Here is a 21,433-nt window from a genome sequence, read left to right as displayed (position 1 = left end):
TGCTAATCTATTTTAATCAGAGAGGTTGAAAGATGTCTGCTTGAATACTGCATTTGATTCCCTCCTGCACTAAATCGTCTTGTACACATTATCCATCTTCTCACCCTTAACTCAACTTTAGATGATTTTTAGCAGAGATATCATGTAGCTGAATATCACCCCTAATAATGATATTTATTCCAGGTGGATACTCAACTGACTAGGGGTAGACTTAGAGATGAAGAAGATGGTGTTAGAAATAAAAGACTATTTCCTATCCAACCTTCTAGTTCCAACAGGTACTTTTAACAACATAAGACTGACTTGTTTTTTCCTTGAAGAGAACAGTGTTAAGGGTGTTTTCCAATGCAATTTCAGCATTTTTGAAAGGAAAACAGGAAGAGAGCTGAAGAAAGGAATACTATGGCCATGGCAACCAAAAAAAAGAGCAGCAAAAGCAGATGATTGATGGCTACATAAAATCAATGTTTATCTGTTCTGTTTTAATCTCATTGAGTTCAATGATCTGGTGGGCTACAGGAGAATTTTCTGTCAAAAGTAGTTGTAGAAGTGAGTGATGAAGCCTTTTGAAACATCCCTGTATTATCTTCCTCTCACTGAATTAGAAAACAGAGCCGTGGGCAAAGGCTATTTGTATGACCTTTCAGCAGTGCGATGTCTACGTTGCCCACTATGTCAAGGCCCAGGCATGGCAGAGAAATTCATTTGTGGTCTGGACAAATGTGGTCGTTAGGCCTTTATCTCTTGATCCTTGGCCATGACTTGCACTGCTTTAATCCCCATACTCATATCGCCTCTGAGGCAGGGCGTCATTCTTGTCATTAAGAGCGCGTGCGATTTTGTGCATGTTTGTCTCTGTATGCATTCTCCTAACTCACACTCCACCTTTTTTTGTTTGTTTTTTAAAAACTGAAACACTGAGTCCTTGATGACAGGATATGAAAAAATGCTGTGGATAGCATTTGCTTCAGAATCTGTGACATAGCTGTGTTTCTATCTATCCTAGTACTATGGCCATGTCCCTTCCTTTGTGGGGCAGGAAAAGGCAGATCAGCTTGTGGCTGTGAAGAAAGCACAGCTCTGGATGGAACATCTACTTGATCTCCAACCTTAAGGAATGCATTCATCCTTTCCCTGGTCCTGTGAACCCTAACAGTCTGCTGAGTTCATTTATGTATTTTTTCTTTGCAATTCTCTGCTCTCCCTATCTCTTCTACAGGGAACAGGGTACTGTTGTCATTTTTGCTATGAGGATAATTTAGAATATCTGGGTAACATAAGGGATGAGCATCAAACCTGCAAAGAACTTGCTGTCGGATTCAGTGGTTTGTTTTTTTCAGCTATGCCAAAAAGAAAATGTCAGAAGGAAAGGAATTTTAAAGGTCTAAATGGTTATCGTTGTCTTTTGTGTTTGAGACAATGCAAATAGACCCAATCACTCTCTGCTGTGTTTGTGTGTCTAAGGAGACTGACAGGTACACTCCACCCAGAGCAGAGCCCAGTGTAAGGCAGCTATTATTCACGGAGTGTGGTCATGTCTGTGTTCTCCTTGTGTATGCAAATATAATTTGCCAGCTCCCTTTGCTCAGAAAGAGCCTCTCTCTCCCCTACTCCCTTTGATTCTTCCTCACAGGGTTGTTCTACCCAACGTTATTGATGTTGTGTCTCAAGGGTCCTTAAAACACATCTTTCCTCCCATCTGCCCCTGCTGCACTCACCTCACCTGACCCCTGGCAAGGCCCCATTCTTCACACTTGCCAAATTCAGCCCTGCTGGGTTGTAGGAAACATCGTGTTCAGCCTGGCTGTAATCCAGAAAGGTTAAGAGGGATTTCCTGGGGAAGGGGCAAGGGGGACAACACCTTGTTGATGTCTGCATTCTATATCACGTTACAGATGATGGCTTGATGGCATGGAGAAAGTGAATAATATTGACTTCACCCCACCCTTTTAAGGCCATCATGCTCAAAGCCATGGGAGTCCTTATGGCATTTTCAGCAGGGAACTAGAAATGATGTAGACATCTACATCAGGCTTCCCTCAGGGTATTGAATACTGAGGAATGAGCCCCAGATTTTCATCATATCACACTCATGATTGCCCCCTTCCCACACCTCCTGCTCTTACAGAAGGGAACATTGGAGAAAGCTAACTGCCGCAGATTTGACTGCTGGCCAGATCCTTGGCAGAGACATGTGCTGGATGGAGCCAAGCATTTGTGGCTTTAGAACCAGCAGAGTGGTTTTGTGATGCAGACTTGTGCAACCCAGGTGTCATGCTGTGGCTCCAATCAGAGGATATGCACATACCATCAGCAAGACCTCTGCAGCGTGCTGTCAGTTCCCAAGTACATTGCTCTCTGGAGTGTGGCCAAGGTCCACTGTGACAGTCCAGGTTGTGCTGGAGTTGCTGTAATATCCAAGCCATAACTGATGTGTTAGGAGCACCTTCAGTGTATAATGGTAGAAAATCACCTAAATGCCCTTAAGAAAACCAGGCAGCCTGCTGTGTGGGCTGCTCCACAAGCGAACACAGAATTGTCAGCAAATTCTTTCCTGAGATGTCACCATTGAAAATTTATGCTGCACATTAGGTCCTCCCTTGTTTGTAATGCTGACTATGAATGCAGGCACTTGATTTCTCCTCATTTTGCAGATGAGTTGGTTTGAAGACTGGAATTAAAACACGAATCGCTTATCAGATAGCAGCAATGAATGTGGCAGGAAGCCTAGAATCCGGACTTCATTTTCTTTCTCTGTCCCTTTCTTTCTCTTCTATTTTGCTTTTCAAATGGTTGTTGTTTGTATGGTTCACCTTGATTAAATCGGTTCCTAAAATATTTTTGATATAAGCATGTAAATGATGTTTGGTAAGAAACATACATTTTAGCTATGTCAGTGCTAATAGAACTTTCAGCTGTGATGCAAATATTCTGCATCTGTGCTGTCCAATTCAGTAGCCACTAGCTACATGGGGCTATTGAGCATTTGAAATTTGACTAATGTGACTTAGGAAGTGAATTTTTGATCTTATTTACTTTTAATTAAACTAAATTTAATTTCAAATAGCCACTTGCGACAACTGGCCACCATATGGAATGGTGCAGATTTATAGACCAACCCATTCATTTTACAGATGGGAAAGTGAGACCCAGGGAGGCTACTGGAATTTGCCCAAGAACACACGCATGATTAGTAGTTGACTCAGGCCATCTAAAAGATTAGTCATCATCTTCTGACTCATAAAATAGTAAGTTCTGATATCTCGGCATAAGGTTTTAAGACTCTTTGCACCTTAAAACGAAATGAAACAGGCAAAACAAAATGCTATTACATTTTGTGCCAGGTTAACTTTTTGCATAATTTTCTGTTAAAAAACAGGCCCCAAGAGGAAAATCGCACTGGCGAAAGCTGCCTGTTATTCCACATAAAACCCTAGAGTGGCGCTGTTGTATAACTTCTGATGCTTGCAAAAGCCAAATAAAAAACCCCAAACCAGTGAAAAGCCACCTTGTTCTTCCTATTCCTGCTCTGTCCACCTCCAGCAGTTTATTCTTTTATGTTCAGATCTTTGAATATTTTACTTCGTAGAAGAAAGAGAAATACAAATCTTTCTGTAGGTCTACAAAAATAGATTTCCATATATAGGAGGGAGAAAGTCTGAAGTTTGGTTCTTGTTTTGTAAGGTATTGAGGATACTATGGAGGTTAATCCCTTGAGGAAGTTTAAACATATATTTATCAGTTTTTCAATAGATAAGATTAAGGTGGCACAGAGACATAACTCATCAATACTCTGACTTCCTGCTCTCTGAGGACACATTCTTCAATGACATCTCAGATCTCTTAAATTATGAGTCTTGGTCAGAATGTCTTTTTCCGGGAAAGGTTGGGGTAACACGATTTGTAGACTGCGGTAGGATAAGCACATTTGACACGTAATGTGTGGTTTCAGTCTAAGGCTTCTACAGACCTCACTAAAAGGCACATTAAGAATTTTTTGTGTGTGTGTAAGCAACCCAGCACTTTAGCATCTGGGGTCCCCCGATTCAGAGCCTCCCATCCTATTAGTGTTGTTCTCTCTCCTGGAGAGAACACTTCATGTAGACATTCAGTGATGCCACATGCCTTGTAATTCCCTTAAAAGTTAATGAATGTGTTAGAGTTAATTTTAATAAACGTTGATTAATTGCAGTTTGATTTGCGTTTTGAAGAACAAAGGCATCGCAAATACAAGTACTTGGCAGATTTTTCTTAGTTGCTTTGAAGGGTTTCACAGCAGATGGCAGTGTTGCTCTGCAGATGCTACTGAGCCAGCCTGGTGGAGACAACGAAAATTCCTACACATGCTCTCCAGGCAGCGCTACAAGATCCGCACCCCCAAAATTAGAGCCTGGACACAGACCGAATGAAGAGTCCAAGCAGAATTCAAAAGAATCACTGAGACTGCTGTGAATTCAAAATATGGGGATTATTTGAACCTTCTTCTGTAATTTAATTCAATGAAGTCAGATTGAGTTCCTGACAAGTTCAGAATCACATATCTGAATAAAATGGTCAAAAATTTCAAACAAGGGTTGATTGTGTTTGTGAGTCAGGGGAGGCAGAGAAAAGGACAGAAAAGATGTGTCGATGATACTATAATATGCAGCATATAGATACACACATCTCATTAATTTACACTATCTACTTTACATATAGATATCACAGTAAGTCAATGATTACTGCTACAAAGATAAAAATCTCTTGTTACAGGTACACAGAGAGGGAGTCAAACCGAATACTTTCCTTGTCTACAGAAGGAAGATAGGATTAGTAATCTTCTAAGGTCGCTTCCAGCTCTGACATTCCAGACGTTTGTGAATATTTTCATACATTGGGGTACTTCTACACCTTCAGCATTTGCGAAACAGACCATTGTCCTTCAAATCACACTAGCATGAGGGAAGCCATGGAGCTGGGTTACTCTCAATGTCATATCTTTTTTGGCCTTTGGATGTTATTTAGCAAGACTTGTCCAAATTGCATGTGATAGTGACCAAAGCAATTAGGGAGATTGATTTGGCATGCATCATTTCATTCTCCGCTCCCTACAGGGAGAGATGGAGGAGCCCATCAGGGTCCAAGATAACTAAATTTGATTTTGCCCCAATTAAGACATTAACTTTGCAAGTTGTTTTGATGTTGTTATATTTAACTTAAACTTTATTATTTTAAAACTAAGTGTTTCAGAAAGAAGATTTTCAAAATTATATTAAATGTACTTGTCCTTTCTAAAGGTCTTTCTGTCTCTTTTATGTTAGTTTATTGTTTGGAAAAAAAAACAAAAAACAAAAAACACTGGTAACTTTCCAAATTTGTTTTATGTTACTTTCTGAGTCTGTGTATCATGTATTAAGTCACATCAATCTGTTCATTAATTTTAGGTTGTTTCATTACATTACTATTGTTTATATGTCATTTGAAGGCATTAAAATGCCACAGAATAATAACCTTGAACAAAAAAGCATGGCTGAAACAGCTCTGATATTTTCTAGGTATTGATTCCCTAATTAGATTAGAGTCCCTCTTTGACAGAATTCCAAGAAGGTAAAGGGCTAGGCCATGATTCACAACTGGTTGGGTCTGGTCCCAGTGACCATAGTGATGCACATTCATTCAACAAACACTCAGTAAGGGTCCACAGTGGGCCTGGCTCTCTGTGCTGTCAGTATTGCCCACGCAGCTATATGGTGAGTAGCAGGAAAGGCAGCCTGAGTTTTGGAGTCTGTTCCAATCTGCTTTCATGTCTGCCTCGGAGAAGGAAGAGCCATTAGAAATTACTGAGGAGAGCCGAAATGGGAGGTGGTATGAAAAGGGATGCTGAGGCCTTCCTCTCTGTGTGCCTGGAAGCAGTGTATAACTTCTAGGTGATAGGACTGGACTTTACGGTAATTTTTGGAGCAGCCTCAAAGACCCACGAACTCAGAGCTTGAAGGTAAAATCAGTTTTCCAGTGCTATAATGCCAGCAGATAGTTTCTCACAAGGCAGCTAATGGTTTTGTAAAATTTTGAGAGATGCTGGGAGTGTTGTGGTTCTTTTGCTGAAATGTTCACTACAGATTTTTATGCTACACTATGATTATGAAATGTCTACTACAGAAAATATTAATTGCTTGATTTTGCTTTCTTCCAGTTAAGTTCTCTACACTTCCGTGGTGAGAGTTCTTGCAGATAGGACAAGCCAAGTTATCCCATAAGACTCAAGTGTCCTGCTGTGCGCTCCTGTTGACCTACATCATAGCTATCCCCTAGAAGTAAGCTGAGCCTTTTGCACTTGAAAAAAATCTGTCTATCCATCCGTCTATCTAATCAAACATTTGCCATGTGTTAAGTGCTTGTAGATGCTTTACTTCATTTAATCTTCACAACACTATAAAGTGGATACACTAGTGACATTTTATTGAGGATACGAAAAGTTTCATCTCAGAGACAGGATTTAAATTCAATTCTGTGGAATTCTAACGTGGATGTTCCTGCAGCCTCCAAATACAAGTATCCCCACAGGGACCTTTGGTACATGGGTGGGAGGTAGGCTGGTCTGTTCTCCACATCTACTGAAGCATTGGTATTCATTTTATGAATGCAGCAGTGGAGGGATACCAAACTAGGTAATAAGACTGTTCCTTCGCATCTCCATCCACCTTCATTTTATTAACATTTGTAAATCTGCTAATTTTCAGAGACTAGGGCACAGTATTGCAGACACCAGGATGTTTGAGAAGGAGCAGCAGCCCTGGATGTCTCACTTGTTCAAGATTTGGTGATCTTAACATTCTTATGATGCATGAACTTCCTTGTTCTTCAATTGTTAAAGAACACTGCTGGGCCATTGACATTTGGTTAATCCATGAAGACAAAGACTGATCTTCTGAGTAAAGTCCTCATTGTAGAAAAAGTGAGGTAGCTAGATAGATGACATTTGAGCTTGACTATAATATGTCATATATGCAGTCTTAAAGAGGTTTCCAGGGCATTATTTTTTTTAAATTTAAAAATGAAAGTTTAAAGGTAAATTGCACTTAAAAGAGGAAAAAATTAAATTTAGACAGAATCTTGGTAGTAGGGAAAATAAGAGTCAACCCAGGGTTTACTTTATAATTAGAAGTAGCAATTAAATAGAGATGAGCTTTGTAAGAATTACAGTGAACTAAAATGAAACTGTGCCTGAATGGGGTCTGCTTACTTTTGCTCTTTATCTGATAATCATGGAAGAACAGAGGAGCAAGAATAGTAAAGTTGTATTAACAATGGCTGGTGAATTCATACTTGTCTTCTAATATTCCATATATCCAGCCATGTTCTTTGATGTACAACAAATCTCATGATTGGCAAATAAAGTGCATTTGTTGAGTATCCTAAAAAGAATTTTTAAGTTACTCCACAAAACTTCAGTGATATACAAAATATCCTAGTTTCTAAAACTCACCTTATAAACCTATACTTCACTAGAATAATACATTTTTGAGTTCTTGAGTTACATAAAACAGCAATGAGTGTCTCTGAGAAGGAAAAAATCATGTAATCAATATCTTTGTAAGGTTAAAAAATATGCAAATATTCTGTAGAAAAAATTGTTGCCTAGTTATACTGTTATCAGGAAAACTACTTCCCATTTGCATGACAGTTGAATTTTGGTGGCCTTTTTTTACCCAGTACTTTTGACAATGTCTTTTTCACTCGATACCTTGACAGTTTTTCTCTGAAATAAGCCCAGAAATTAATATTAAACTTGGCAAGTAAAATTTATACTGGATCTATTATATAACAGTGAAATCTTGGACTGGCTCCTAAGGTTGGCCTGAGTGTCCTCATACTTTATCAAAGTAAATAGATTGCCAAAATGGTACTCTAGATATTCCTATTTTGTGTTTAAACAAAATGGTGGCTAACTTAAAATGAGGCTCTGTGATGACTAGGAATAGATGCTTTATTGCAGCTTTTGATTGTTATATGTAAAATATAAAAGAAATCTTAGTTTTACTTTTTCCTTCTTTTATAAACCACAAATTTATTAGTTCAAGTAAGTCCAAGGCACTTTACAAAGCCCCAGACGATGATTTTACAATGTATAAAATGCTTTCATGTACACTATAACTTTTATTTTCATATTCCAGATGTTCATGAAATAATAGTGAACACCAATGACCCAAAGAAGCGAAGAGCTAATTAAATAATGCTCTGCTTAATTTTCCAGTTTTATTTCTAGTTTTATTTACTTCTTAATTGTTTATTTGCATCATGGCTAATTTTCACATCAGAATGACTGCAGGTTGCATTAGGACATGACAGTGGTTTTAGAGTTGACAATTTAAGGTTTGATATAAAAATGAATAGGATTTCCTCAAAAAGAGGATTAGGATTTTGCCTGGGGAAAATTGGTATTTTCTCAGTCTGTGATCACACTGATGAAGCTTAGAAAGTAACTCTAGGCTCCTGAATATATTTCTAAGGCCCTGGAATATAATTCTTGCTCCGTACATGGGAAGAGTTTTGTGGGTCCACGTGGACTGTATAGGTGATGCTCTGATGAGCACCTTCAAAAAGATAAAAGAGTAGCTGTGGAAAGTGCCTGGTGGCCTGTTGGGTACAGACAGAGACCACAAAAATAAGGCCAAAGATATGGTGGTGACATACTTCTTGACATTCTGGAATAATGCTCTTGATTTCTCTGAAGGATTTGCATTTTTATATGTAAAATTAGGAACCGGAGAAAATATGATGTTAAACTTTTTCTTCCTGAAAATGTGATGGGAATATGAAAATCATAATAAGACATTTTATTGCAAAAGATAATAGCCAATGAGGAAAAGATCTCTGATTGCTGGTAGCCCTGATATGTTGGCTTTGCTATGCTAAATATTCAGATACGGGTATTTATTTCTTTGTCATAGATAAAGGAATGTATTTGTATATGTTGTTTCCTTGAATTTATAAACAAAAAATATATAAAATGTAACTGTTTTAAAATATATACTGAAGGGATAGCAAATTTATTTACTAACTTTTCAAAGCAGGCAATGTGTCTGTGGTCACATTGAAAGATCAGTATTATTTCCAATGCCATGCCATGCCATGCCATCTCATATAACTATTAACTTATGAGACAAAAAACTGATTTGGTGTGTTTTTTCAATGAAGGGAAGAAAAAATGAGTGCCCTAGAGTTCCTGTAAACTTTACTACCTTGACATAATGAGAACTCCCCACTGGAGATATGATGATGGTTTGTGGAAGTGGCTAAGAATCATATAGCACTATCTGAATAACCACATTTGAGATTATCTGCTCTAAGCTAACCATAAGAGCAAATTTAGTTTTTTTTTTTTTCCATAAGAAATGTTTACTGTGTGTTTTTCTTTTCCTAAAATTCACTATATGGTATACAATAAAGAAGATGTCTGCTAACACATGGCTGAACACAGTAAGACAAAGATAGGGTACTACAACATAAGCGTTAATAGACACAAAATTCTGAGTCATAAAACATGAGAAAACTATCCCCTTGAAACCAAACTGTCTTGAAAGAATATCTGTCTCGTATAAGCAATCATAATTATTGTCAATAATATAGTTTTATTCTAGGAGCAGATCTCTACCCGAAAACAGTTTAGGTCTTTTTGGATGCATTCGGTTATTCTCCAATAAATATCAGTGACATGGTTTGGCTCTGTGTCCCCACTAAAATTTCACCTTAAATTGTAATAATTCCCACATGCTGTGGGAGGGACCCAGTAGGAGGTAATTTAATCATGGGGGTGGGTCTTTCCAGTGCTGTTCTCATGATGGTGAATAAGTCTCACGAGATCTGATGGTTTTATAAATAGGATTTCCCTTTCACAAGCTCTCCTGCTTGCCACCATGTAGGAAGTGTCTTTGTTCTTCCTTTGTCTTCTGCCATGATCGCAAGACCTCCCCAGCCACGTGGAACTGTGAGTCCATTAAACCTCTTTCCTTTATAAATTGCCCAGTCAGGTAGTATCTTTGCAGCAATGTGAGGATAGACTAATGTAATCAGCCACAGGTATTATTAAATATAGTTTGGTTTAGTAGAAGTGGTACTAGATCTTGAATTTTAATTTTGACCTGAGCTATGTCAAGTTTTCTCAGCAGAAGATTCCAGGCTTAGTTTAATTAATAAAAACTAGTAAATAAAAAGGTGATATAGATTAATTAGATCTGGAGAAGCAGTAGGAAATATTCCTCATGGTTGTAGCTCAAGCATAATAAGAAAATTTAAAATGGAACTACAATGTCAGAAAGAGAAAACAGAGAGAAATTTGTGATCCCATCTATCTTTTAAATTTTAATTTATAACAAAAAAACATAGAGGGTGTGTATATTTTGGCAGATGTAGTTTGTCGTAGTATGCAATACAAAGAATGTTTTTGGGTCTGGAGATGATAAAAGATATTTTCATAAAGTGTCAGTGTGAAGAAAAAAATAAATGAAAATATAAGGGCCCTTCTGCTTTCCTTGTGAAAGGGAAACAAGCATTCTGTAGGCCTATTTGTTGCAGACACTCTGAACTTCCAGATCTACATGACCGTACAATTTTAACATACAAGATTTCTGCTTAGATTCATTTCAAAATACTGAATGACTTATTGGACTTATAGAGAAGTAGCAAATTTGCATTGATTTGATCATCATATTTCACTTCTTATAAATCTTGTGCATCTCATTAGACTTGTGACTAAACTTGATGAAATATATGCTATGTATATGTAACTTCAACAAAGAAAAATATTTGTGAGCTTGTTTTTTTTTTTTTTTCCTCATTTGTAAGGTGTGCACTTTTATTCTACTGGTCTCAAGTCAGTGTACAGGTAAGCCTTGGCTGCCTCCACCCACTCCCAGGGAGACCAAAAGCCTTCAGATATCTCAAGTTGGGGGACAAAAAAGGGGGGCACGAAGCCTCATCATTCAAAATAAAACAAAATAAAAAAGTATTAAGGTGAAGATTAAAAAAATTTTGCATTACATAATTTACACGAAAGCAATGCTATCACCTTCCCTGTGTGGACTCGGGAGAGGACTGCCAAAACAAAACAAAACAAAAAAACAAATAAAGCCATGCCAATCTCATCTTGTTTTCTGCGCAAGTTAGGTTTTGTCAAGAAAGGGTGTAACACAACTAAGTCACAGTCCCCCTAGAAGCATTTGCGGTGGGCGATGGAGGGGCCAGACTGGTCATACTCCTGCTTGATGATCCACATCTGCTGGAAGGTGGACAGCGAGGCCAGGATGGAGCCACCGATCCACACAGAGTACTTGCGCTCAGCGGGAGCAATGATCTTGATCTTCATCGTGCTGGGCGCCAGGGCAGTAATCTCCTTCTGCATCCTGTCAGCAATGCCAGGGTACATGGTGGTGCCACCAGACAGCACTGTGTTGGCGTACAGGTCTTTACGGATGTCCACGTCACACTTCATGATGGAGTTGAAGGTAGTTTCGTGGATGCCACAGGACTCCATGCCCAGGAAGGAAGGCTGGAAGAGAGCCTCAGGGCAGTGGAACTGCTCGTTGCCAATGGTGATGACCTGGCCATCGTGCAGCTCCTAGCTCTTCTCCAGGGAGGAGCTGGAAGCCACTGTGGCCATCTCCTGCTGGAAGTCCAGGGCGACATAGCACAGCTTCTCCTTGATGTCACGCACGATTTCCTGCTTGGCCATGGTGGTGAAGCTGTAGCCGCGCTCAGTGAGGATCTTCATGAGGTAGTCAGTCAGGTCCCGGCCAGCCAGGTCCAGAGGCAGGATAGCGTGGGGGAGGGCACACCCCTCGTAGATGAGCACAGTGTGGGTGACCCCGTCACCGGAGTCCATCACGATGCCAGTGGTACGGCCAGAGGCGTACAGGGACAGCACAGCCTGGATGGCCACATACATGGCTGAGGTGTTGAAGGTCTCAAACATGATCGGGGTCATCTTCTTGCGGTTGGCCTTGGGGTTCAGGGGGGCCTCGGTCAGCAGCACGGGGTGCTCCTCAAGAGCCACACGCAGCTCATTGTAGAAGGTGTGGTGCCAGATCTTCTCCATGTCGTCCCAGCTGGTGACGATGCCGTGCTCGATGGGGTACTTCAGGGTGAGGATGCCTCTCTTGCTCTGGGCCTCGTGGCCCACATATGAATCCTTCTGACCCATGCCCACCATCACGCCCTGGTACCTGGGGCGCCCCACGACACGACGGAGGGGAAGACGGCCCGGGGGGCATCGTTGCCCGCGAAGCCGGCCTTGCACATGCCGGAGCCTTTGTCGACAATGAGCGCGGCGATATCATCATCCATGGTGAGCTGGCGGCGGGTGTGAACGGGCGTCGGAGCGGTGAAGGCGAGGCTCTGTGCTCGCGGGGCGGACGCGGTCTCGGCGGTCGTGAGCTTGTTTTAAGTTAAATGAAGTAATGCAAATCATGAATGGGACATTAATGAGGTCACTAGCATTTTTGGGAATAATGCATTATCAGTTGATGCAGGAATGATTATGTATGGTTGCATTTATTTGTAGCATAAAAGCAGCCAGGATAGCTATTTGAATGGAGGTTAAAGCTAGCCACAATTAAAACGGAATTAAAGGAAAAATAATTTCCTGAAATGATCTATGTTGAAGATAAATTTATGGTAGAAATAAAATTATCTGGAGACTTTCTGATTTTGTAGGGGTACAATTTAGCTTTTTACTCTATATTTTATTCTTCTGTTAATTAGGTATAAAAAGCCAGTGTGTTAGTGCTTGTATTTTAGGCTTTAGACAATATATTGGACTTAAAATAAAGACTATTTTAGGATTTTACTCGGTTCTTATCTTGCAAAAACAAACTTTAAAATGATAGTATGGTTAGAAGCCTTTCTTAACCCTGTGTTTTCAGGGCTCAGTTTCTAGAGTTTTGAAGATAGAATTTTGAACCATCAAAGAACTGTTCTATAAATGTTTGTTGAATGAAGGAGAGAATTACTAGGTAAATGAGGCACCAAGCATGTTTAGCAAAGACACTTTGCTATTTGAGTGTATTCTGGGAAAAATAAAACTAAAGTTAGTGATTTGGGATTTAAATCCTACTAGTAGGGAAATCAGGTTAATAAAGTTTTTTTTTTTTTTTTTTTTTTTTTTTTTTTTTTTTTTTTTTTTTTTTTTTTTAAACACCTTGCTGTAATCATTCTGGGCCAAAGCCCAGTGAAGTTCTTTAGAGCTGTCTTATTCGAAGGGTGGCCCTCAGCAGCCAGCACTGGTATGCAGTGAGAATCAGTTTGGAAACATTTGTAGTGGTTTAGCTGAGCAATTTTATGTTTCTTGAATCTAATAATGAAACAAAAATTGGGGCTTGTATTTTATATGTCTCTATTTTAAATATTCTTTTTTGGTAATTTGTACTGAATTTACAATGATATCTGTCCTGATGGATAGGAAAAATAATAACAAAGCTCTTTCTTCATCACTGGTTGTTGAGAATCACTGCCTTAGAGGACTCGAGCTCTGAAAACATTAATACTATTATTCATAGTATTCACAATTAAAAAAATCTCTTTGAATTTTAAAATACATTGTTTTGAAATAACACAAAATTATTTCCAGATGGTTTGTTATTTCTCTGCTTCTCTGGTCCACAAGTACATTCTCTGTCCACCTGTTGGCTAATCTTAACCCTGCAATGTGATTCCCCAAAAGACTGGGATAGAACAGCAAGCAGCTTGCTGTTTCAGACTGACTGTGGCATCTTCTTTAGCTGCTGGGGCAGTTCAGAGTGGGCAGTTCAGCAGCAATCTAATCCATGTGGTTATCTGCTCTTTCTGTAACCAATAAGTGCTTTCTCCTTCTGTAGGAACCCATATTCAGGATACACTGGGGTTATTTCTTGATAATGAATCCCTATTCCCCAACATGGCTAAGACTAGCGACTCTCACATAGAAGGTAGTAGACAAGCGCAGGAAAACATAATTTAACATGCAGTTATCAGCCTTTTGTAATTTTCAGCTCAGTGCCTTGTAGTATGGACTGGAGAGATTCTTTGGATTGCTCTGTCAGATAGGATAAATCTTTTTGCTTGCAAAATGAGCAGTGGGCTTAAATGAACATCAGCAGTTTCAGAGCTAGTGCACCCAATTCCACACTTCTGCCTCTGTTACAGCTCCCATTGATTTTAATGATGATGTTCAAAGATTCACTCTGTCACACCTAGATGAGAACTGGCCTCATAAAATGCACCTGAAGCTGGTGGGTTTTATCTGTAGTTATGGTAAGGCAATCACCTTAGGGGGAAGTACTTGTAATCGGCTTAACTCTTGCTGTTTGTGATTAATCATCTCTTCTGAAATAAGATGATTCGGTGTAGTCTGCCCAGTAATTCTGTAATCACATGGAAGGCTTGCTGGCTAGAGAACAAAAGTGAGTTTGAGTTTTTCATTCTTGCTTTCATTTTAAAAATAGTAAACCGTACAATTGTATTGAAGTATTCAAGGATGGTCTGACAAACACAGCATTTTGAGCTCATTATGTAATTTGCTCATACTAACATCAGAGCTTGCTTTTGGAACATTTCCCTGCAGTGTTGTGGGTGATTTGTGATGGCTCCATTCTTATGGGGGTCATGCTATTCTCACCATTGGCATTTCAGTTTTCTAACCTGTAAAATAAGACAAGTGAAGTTCAAAATCTGTAAGGCCTCTTTTAGTTTTCAGCTTACCAAAAATCTTGTTTTAACTGTTATTGAGTAACCATTAGTTAATACATCATGTGCTAAATTCTATGGAGAACATACATGCATGCATTTTTTTTATAGTTTAAAATCATTTATGGATTGTATCAGGATTTTTTGCAAATGCCATCTCTTTGACTCCTCATTTAATCACCTGAGTTGACAGATGAGGAAAGTGGCTTCCTTGGGAATGGAGGAGCTCAGCTAGAAACCCAGGTCAAGGCTGACATCAACGCGTCTCTTTGAGTGCTGCTCCAGGCTGCAATCAATTCTTAAGTTCTGGGCAATCCCTTTTAGGTAGGTACTTCCTGGACTCTTGCTTCTTCTGTCTCCTGTCCTACCTTCCAGCTACCTTCAGTCCCAAGGGGAGCTATTTTCTCTGGTTGCCACTCATTTCTCTGAGAAACAGCTTTTTCGTGGACCTTGCCTCTCTATGATGACTTCTAACTCCTCACCTGCTGCACCTGGGTCCCCCAACCCTAAGAATCTTAGTAGCCTAAGAGTACAGTCTCCATACAGCCTCCTGGATACTCTGCAGACACATGACAGTCAGATACATGTTTTTAAAAGTGTCCCCTGGCTGCTGATTGGACTGGAAGTGAGCCAGAGGGACTCACTGGGAGACTTTGCAGAAGACCACATCATAAAGCTATAATATCTCTCCTTTTTCTCTTAACCAACACCCTAGATGCACGCATTATGTGCCATTCAAATAGTTATGTCAAGACAAAAATGTAGCATTTTGTCCTTATATTTTTGAGCAGTCATAGATGCCTCAGAGATCCCTGATACTTTTTCTGTTCTCAAGTTTCACAAAATTCCCGAGGGTCTTGGATGAGGTGAGAAATGGGTTAATATACAATTGCTAAAAGTTAATGGCTAAAAATCACACACTTTCCCATAAAACATATATAGACAGTCCCCCTCCCCACTTTAAATTAATATGAAAGGATGTGCAACATTGTAAGTAACTAAAGTAGTCAGATGGCAGAACTTCTCACCTTCAAGACAATGCTATCATTGATGATAGGCTAGATTATGCTGAGGCAACAAATAATCCCTAAATCTTAGAGGCTCAGTACAACAAATTTTTTTTTTCTTGGCTTGAAGTTCTCTGCAGATCTGGAAAACTCTCTGGGGTGACTGTTCTTTATGCTGAAACATAATGAATCCATCATCTTGTAGAAGTATCATCTGGAAGATGTGGCTTCCTTAGACAGTGTGGCAGGGGAGAGTGGGGTAGAGTTGTGCACCGTCTCTGAAATGCTTTGATCTGAAGTGACAAAGTCATTTTTGCTTATAGATATTGGCCAAAGCAGGTCACCTGGCTACAGCTAACTTCAAGAGATTGGAGAAATGTGATCCTCACTGTACGTAAAAGGAGAAGAGAATTGAAAATATTGGCTAGCCATAGTAATATTTACAATTATCAAGTATTAAGAAGGTTGGCAGAGTTGTGAGGAAAGAGTCTTTGTACACTGATGGCATGTATGAATTGGTTCAATTTTATAGATGGTAATTTAAAACAATTAATAAAATATAAAATTGCTTGGGTCCAACAATTTCAGCTATATGACTCCGGCTAAACTTTATTGAGCTCTTACTATATGCCAAGTACTTTATAAGACATTTATATACTTCGTCATATTTAATGCTTACTTTTGGGATTTCATTCTAAGAAAATAAGTGGACAAATGTGTAAAAGTCCCACAGAAACATTTTGCTTTTCTAAATAGGAAATAACCTATTTATCCACCAAGAAGGGATTCATTAAATAACATATTGATACAACGAAGTGCTATCACATGAATCTGTGTTCTTGTCCATGATCTATTATCTAGTGAAAAATAAACAAGCAGCAAATATGATATTGTCACATTAAAATATACATAGGAAAGGAGTCTGAAAAGAATAAAAAATTTTTTAAAAATGTAGTTCACTCAGTAGAATAAGATTACAGGATATTTTTCCTCCCTTTAAACTTTAGAAGTTTCCTAAATAGCTCTTATAAGTATGTGCCCCCTTAAAATAAAAATATATATTATTTTAAAGTAAATTGTAATCATTTACTTTGTAATGCTTCATTTTGCAAAAGGCAGCATCCAAACATGCACCTCTAAAAGATCATATAAGAGAGGATTTGCTTTCAAAAAACGGAAACTCTTCTTTCTAAAGGAGACAAAGTTTTCACTTTTCAAATAGAGAAGGTGTAAGACAGTAATAATACATTGCTCAATATACGTGGTAAAAGAATTATTGCTGGAGGAGGTCAGGAGAAGTGAAATGAATGTTTGCCTTGAAAATTGTATAAAGGAAAGCAAACTTAGTTTGGCTCTTTTTTTTTCTTTTTACTTTTAGTTTAGGTTCGGGGTACATGTGTAGGTCTGCTATATATGTAACTTGTGTCATGGGTGTTTGGTGTACAGATTATTTGGTCACCTGTGTTTGGACTGATAAGGTATCTTTTATTTTTTCTGATGCTCCACTTTCCTCCTAGCCTCCCATTCATAAGTAGGCCCCAGTGTCTGCTGTTTCCCTTTGTGTCCATGTGTTCTCAATTAAATTTAGCTCCCACTATAAGTGAGAACATTCCGCTCTTAATGGTGTCTGTAGATAAAAGGTAAGGGTGAAAGAAAAAGCATGCCAAAAAATGCTAATGTTAAGTTAAGGTAAGCATCAGTGTGGGTGTTTAAGGACAAATAAAGGCATGAGCTTTTAGAAGTAAGAAAGACATTTAGAATTAGTGTCAGCTAGTTTCAGAATGGTATAATGAGGAATCAGAGAGAGAAGGTATTCTTCCACTATCTAAAAATGTGCCTGATTCAAATTCTATCATCAAGATATTTGAATTTAAACATTTCCTTGAAAAAGTAAACTTTAAAATTGGTTTTAAGTTTGCTAAGAAAATTTATGTCAGGAAAAAATTTTTTGCTGTGGAGGCCCAGCTTGGACCATGCCTTCCAAAAAAATTTAGTGGATTGACAATACAGGTTTTTATTTTAAGTAAGATAAAATAATTATTGGGCCTGTTCATTTATTTAAACCAGTTTTTCTTTTCTCCCCATCCAATGCATGTTCCAAAATAATCATAATCTAGAATTAATTTCTAATATATTCAAACCTACTTTTTTTTGGAGAATAAAAGTCAATTTAGTTATTAAGATATAAATTTCTTTTTATTTTTTGGATGTGGGCAAACTTCTGGCACTCCAATTTGAAAAGATTTATGTTTTCCTTATTGATTCATAGAGAAACCACTTTTTAATATTAACAGTATTACATGGGGTACTGGATTAACAACAGAACTTTATTATTCATTTATTTTATAGGCTTTCCACTGGTGAGTTGAAATCCTGTCTAAGTCCCAAATAGGAGGATTTTCTTATTTTTTTTAATGTCATTTGAAGAAGCTCGGAACTTCTCCACCGTGGAGAAGTTTCTGGAACTGAAAATTCTAATAAATTTGTAGTGTAATATTTATTAAAATGCAATAGGTCAGGCATTTTTTTGTGGAGGATTTCTTTTAAAGTACTAAGATAAATTTAAAATAGTCTGGTTTTGTAAACAAATGTTCTTGTAGTCTTGCTTTATGTTTAAACCAAATCTTATTCTAATTAATTCAGTTTCAACCTCCAGCTGTTCTTTACCTTGCAGCAGTCGTAACAAGTAAACATATGTAGTATTTCTTTAAAAATTTTTCCCACTCAGGACCTAATACATGGTCAATTGATTAGGAACATACAATGCAGTCCAGCCACTTAATAGAAAAAGACATGCCTCTATATATCAAGAAAGCTTCATAACCTTAAATTCATTGAACAGAATGATAAACAGCTTTGTTTTCAATGATTCCCACTTTTAGAGAATATTGCTGCAATTATTCAATATATAACTTTTCTTTCCTCTTCCTTCCCTAAAGGAAAAATGAAAACAGTTGAAAGCAAATGTTGAAATATTAATGTTGAATGTGCTTTTCTTATTCCCAGTTTTAAATGTTCTCAAGAAAATTAAATGATGCTGATTGTAGTTTCAAGTGCCCATTGTGCTGCAGAGCTAAATAATAAAAATGAAATATATTTTTATAACTCAGTAGTGCAACAGAGCTGCAATTGGCTCTATCACATATAAAGAAGCCTTGTTTCTGCTACAGTTTGTTGGGGATGCTTTTTCTATTTATAGGCTCAACAGGAAAGTCTTTTGGGAAATGACTATTTGGCTTGGCTGTGTTTCTGTCAAAGAATTCTTTTATTTTCTTTCTTTCTTTTTTTTTTTTTTTTCAAGAAACCTCTGGTATAGAACATGCTGATCAATATGTAATGATATGGTTGCATCAATGACTTCTAATTTTCTTGGTTTGCCAAATGTCAACTGTATGAATGTATTGGTAGATTTTTTAAAAAGTCTCTGGAAAAAATGCCCAAATCCAATTTAGTTTTTTAATTTATTTTATTCATGAGTATTACATTTTATTTCAGCTAAAGTTTATAGTTAATAGCATTTTTATTTGTAAATGTTACACTGTCCAAATTTTTCTTTTCCAACAATAGAAGTTCTTATTATTATTTCCCAGAGTGTGGAATTTTTCATTCACATTGTATAATATCACCCTGAATAAAAGGTAAACATTTCCAAGGTAGTTTTAAGTATCATCACTTGTGACAATGCAACATCTTTCTTTTGGGCATTTAAAAGAACCTTTTTACACTTACAGAGGTCAGTTAGATAGTATTTCTTAGTATTTCTTCTATCTAACTGTATTTTGTACCCATTTTACAGAATTAATTCCTGCTTATTTTGGAAACTTAAATAAAATGGAAAAGTGTTAGATAAAAATTGCTTTCCTCAAAATTACCCATCATTAGCCATTTTATGTATTTCCCTTCAATCTTTCCTTTAGCAAATAATTTTGTTTTACAAAGCTGACATACTAATATACATTCAATTGTATATCCTTCTCTCTTTTTACTTATGTTAAGTACCTTATTGTCTTACTAAAAACTCTAAAATGGGCCAGGTGCGGTGACTCACACCTGTAATCCCAGCACTTTGGGAGGCCGAGGCAGGCAGATCACCAGGTCAGGAGATAGAGACCATCCTGTCTAACATGCTGAAACCCCATCTTTACTAAAAATACACACACACACACAAAATAGCCAGATGTGGTGCGGGCACCTGTAGTTACAGCTACTTGGGAGGCTGAGGCAGGAGAATCACTTGAAACCAGGAAGTGGAGGTTGCAGTGAGCCGAGATTGCACCGCTGCACTCCTGCCTGGGCGACAGAGCGAGACTCCGTCACAAACAAACAAACAAACAAACAAACAAACACCCTAAAATGTCATGTAGATTATTTTTCCCCACAAAAGTATATCATTTGTCAAAAGCTTAGGAAAGGCTGCTGCCTCGTTTTAGTATTTATCCCCTTTTCTCTTTTATAACCTTAATCTTTTCCTCTCAATCGCTTCAGTCTCTATCATCTGAAAGTATGTAGGAGTTTCTCTCATTATAAACATATTTTCTAACCATATGTCTCATTCTAATTCTTGCCCTTTCTCCTCCTTCTTGAAAGAGGTCAGTCTTTCACTTTTGAAACCATTCTATTTAGACTTCTGCCTCCAACAACCTGTAGTACAATGAGCTCTGGATATTGGTGCCAATGACAGCTGGGGCACTCAATCCACTGGCCTCTTTGCAGTTTTACTTTGACATTTCTGTGTAACCAGTTTTTGGAGGGCTACATTTTCTCTGCCTACTGCTTAGTGTGCTGGTGTCTTCTAGGACTCAATCCTTGCTCCTCTTTTCAATCTTTGCACTCTCATCCTCTCCAGTGACTGCTGCCACAACCCGTGTGTCCATCACTCAGAAGCACACCCTTCAGACCCAACTCCCCATTGGCTATGATCCCTTAGATGCTCCTCAGACAGTTCCAACTCTTTTTGTCTAAATGCCATTATTCTTTCTTCTCTCTGCTTTGCATCTACTGGATTCCCTCTTTCATTCTCCACTTTCCAAAATCAGAATTTTGAGAAACCTCTTCACTGCTTCATCGTAATTCCTTCATCTCTGTTAGAATGTCAAAGAGTCCCGAAAGACAACCTCTCTTGTACCACCCATGGCTGCCTCCTCTCCTCTCCAAAGCTGCTACCTCAATTCAGTCCTATGATATTGTTACCTTGAGTACTGGCTCCCACTACTCTGCTCCTCTTATTCACTGCTGGTAGTGATCTTAAATCTGTCTGCCTAACAGTGCTCAAATTGTATGACTTAGATGAAAAGTTAAGCTTATAAAAACTTTCCTGACTTTCATCCCTCCATTGTAAAGTTGAACACTCTTTCCCTTGTGACTCCACTGTACCATGCACATCCCTTCTCAGGGTACTTATACTCATATATAGTTACATGTATTTTTTTCTGCATTAGACTATAACCCACTATAAAGCAGGAATCATATTTATAAAAATATGACTTACTTGTTTTTGTATTTTGTATTTTTTGTGCCTGGAACATATTTGATATACAGTAAGTCATAAATGAACAAAGGGTTGGACTGATAATACTTAATCTTTTTGTTTAGTATTTTAAATATTTCCAATTTACTGTTTATACCTAATGCTATAAAACATATCATAAATCTTTATTTGAATTTTGCATTCTTTCCTGAAATACGAATAATCTTCAGAAGTGAAATCACAGGAATAAACAGCATAAACA

At 38.0% G+C, this 21,433-nt stretch overlaps 1 protein-coding gene and 1 pseudogene across 2 annotated transcripts; both read right to left on the bottom strand.

Moving 5' to 3' along the window:
• Window positions 1–10,820: 10,820 nt before the first annotated feature.
• LOC108530032 (actin, alpha skeletal muscle-like) lies at window positions 10,821–12,134 on the bottom strand. Its single transcript, XM_017872670.1, has one exon. It carries the CDS (start codon window positions 11,510–11,512, stop codon window positions 11,189–11,191), a length of 324 nt encoding a protein of 107 aa, XP_017728159.1. The 5' UTR covers window positions 11,513–12,134; the 3' UTR covers window positions 10,821–11,188.
• On the bottom strand, window positions 10,821–12,341 carry LOC108530031 (actin, cytoplasmic 1-like; annotated as a pseudogene). Its single transcript, XR_001885741.1, has one exon. The product of XR_001885741.1 is annotated as an actin, cytoplasmic 1-like (transcript).
• Window positions 12,342–21,433: the final 9,092 nt, after the last annotated feature.

The sequence above is a fragment of the Rhinopithecus bieti genome, unplaced genomic scaffold (genome assembly GCF_001698545.2).
Source record: "Rhinopithecus bieti isolate Rb0 unplaced genomic scaffold, ASM169854v2 scaffold_7762, whole genome shotgun sequence".
NCBI classification, from domain to species: domain Eukaryota; kingdom Metazoa; phylum Chordata; class Mammalia; order Primates; family Cercopithecidae; genus Rhinopithecus; species Rhinopithecus bieti.
This window is presented reverse-complemented; position numbering and strand designations above follow the sequence as displayed.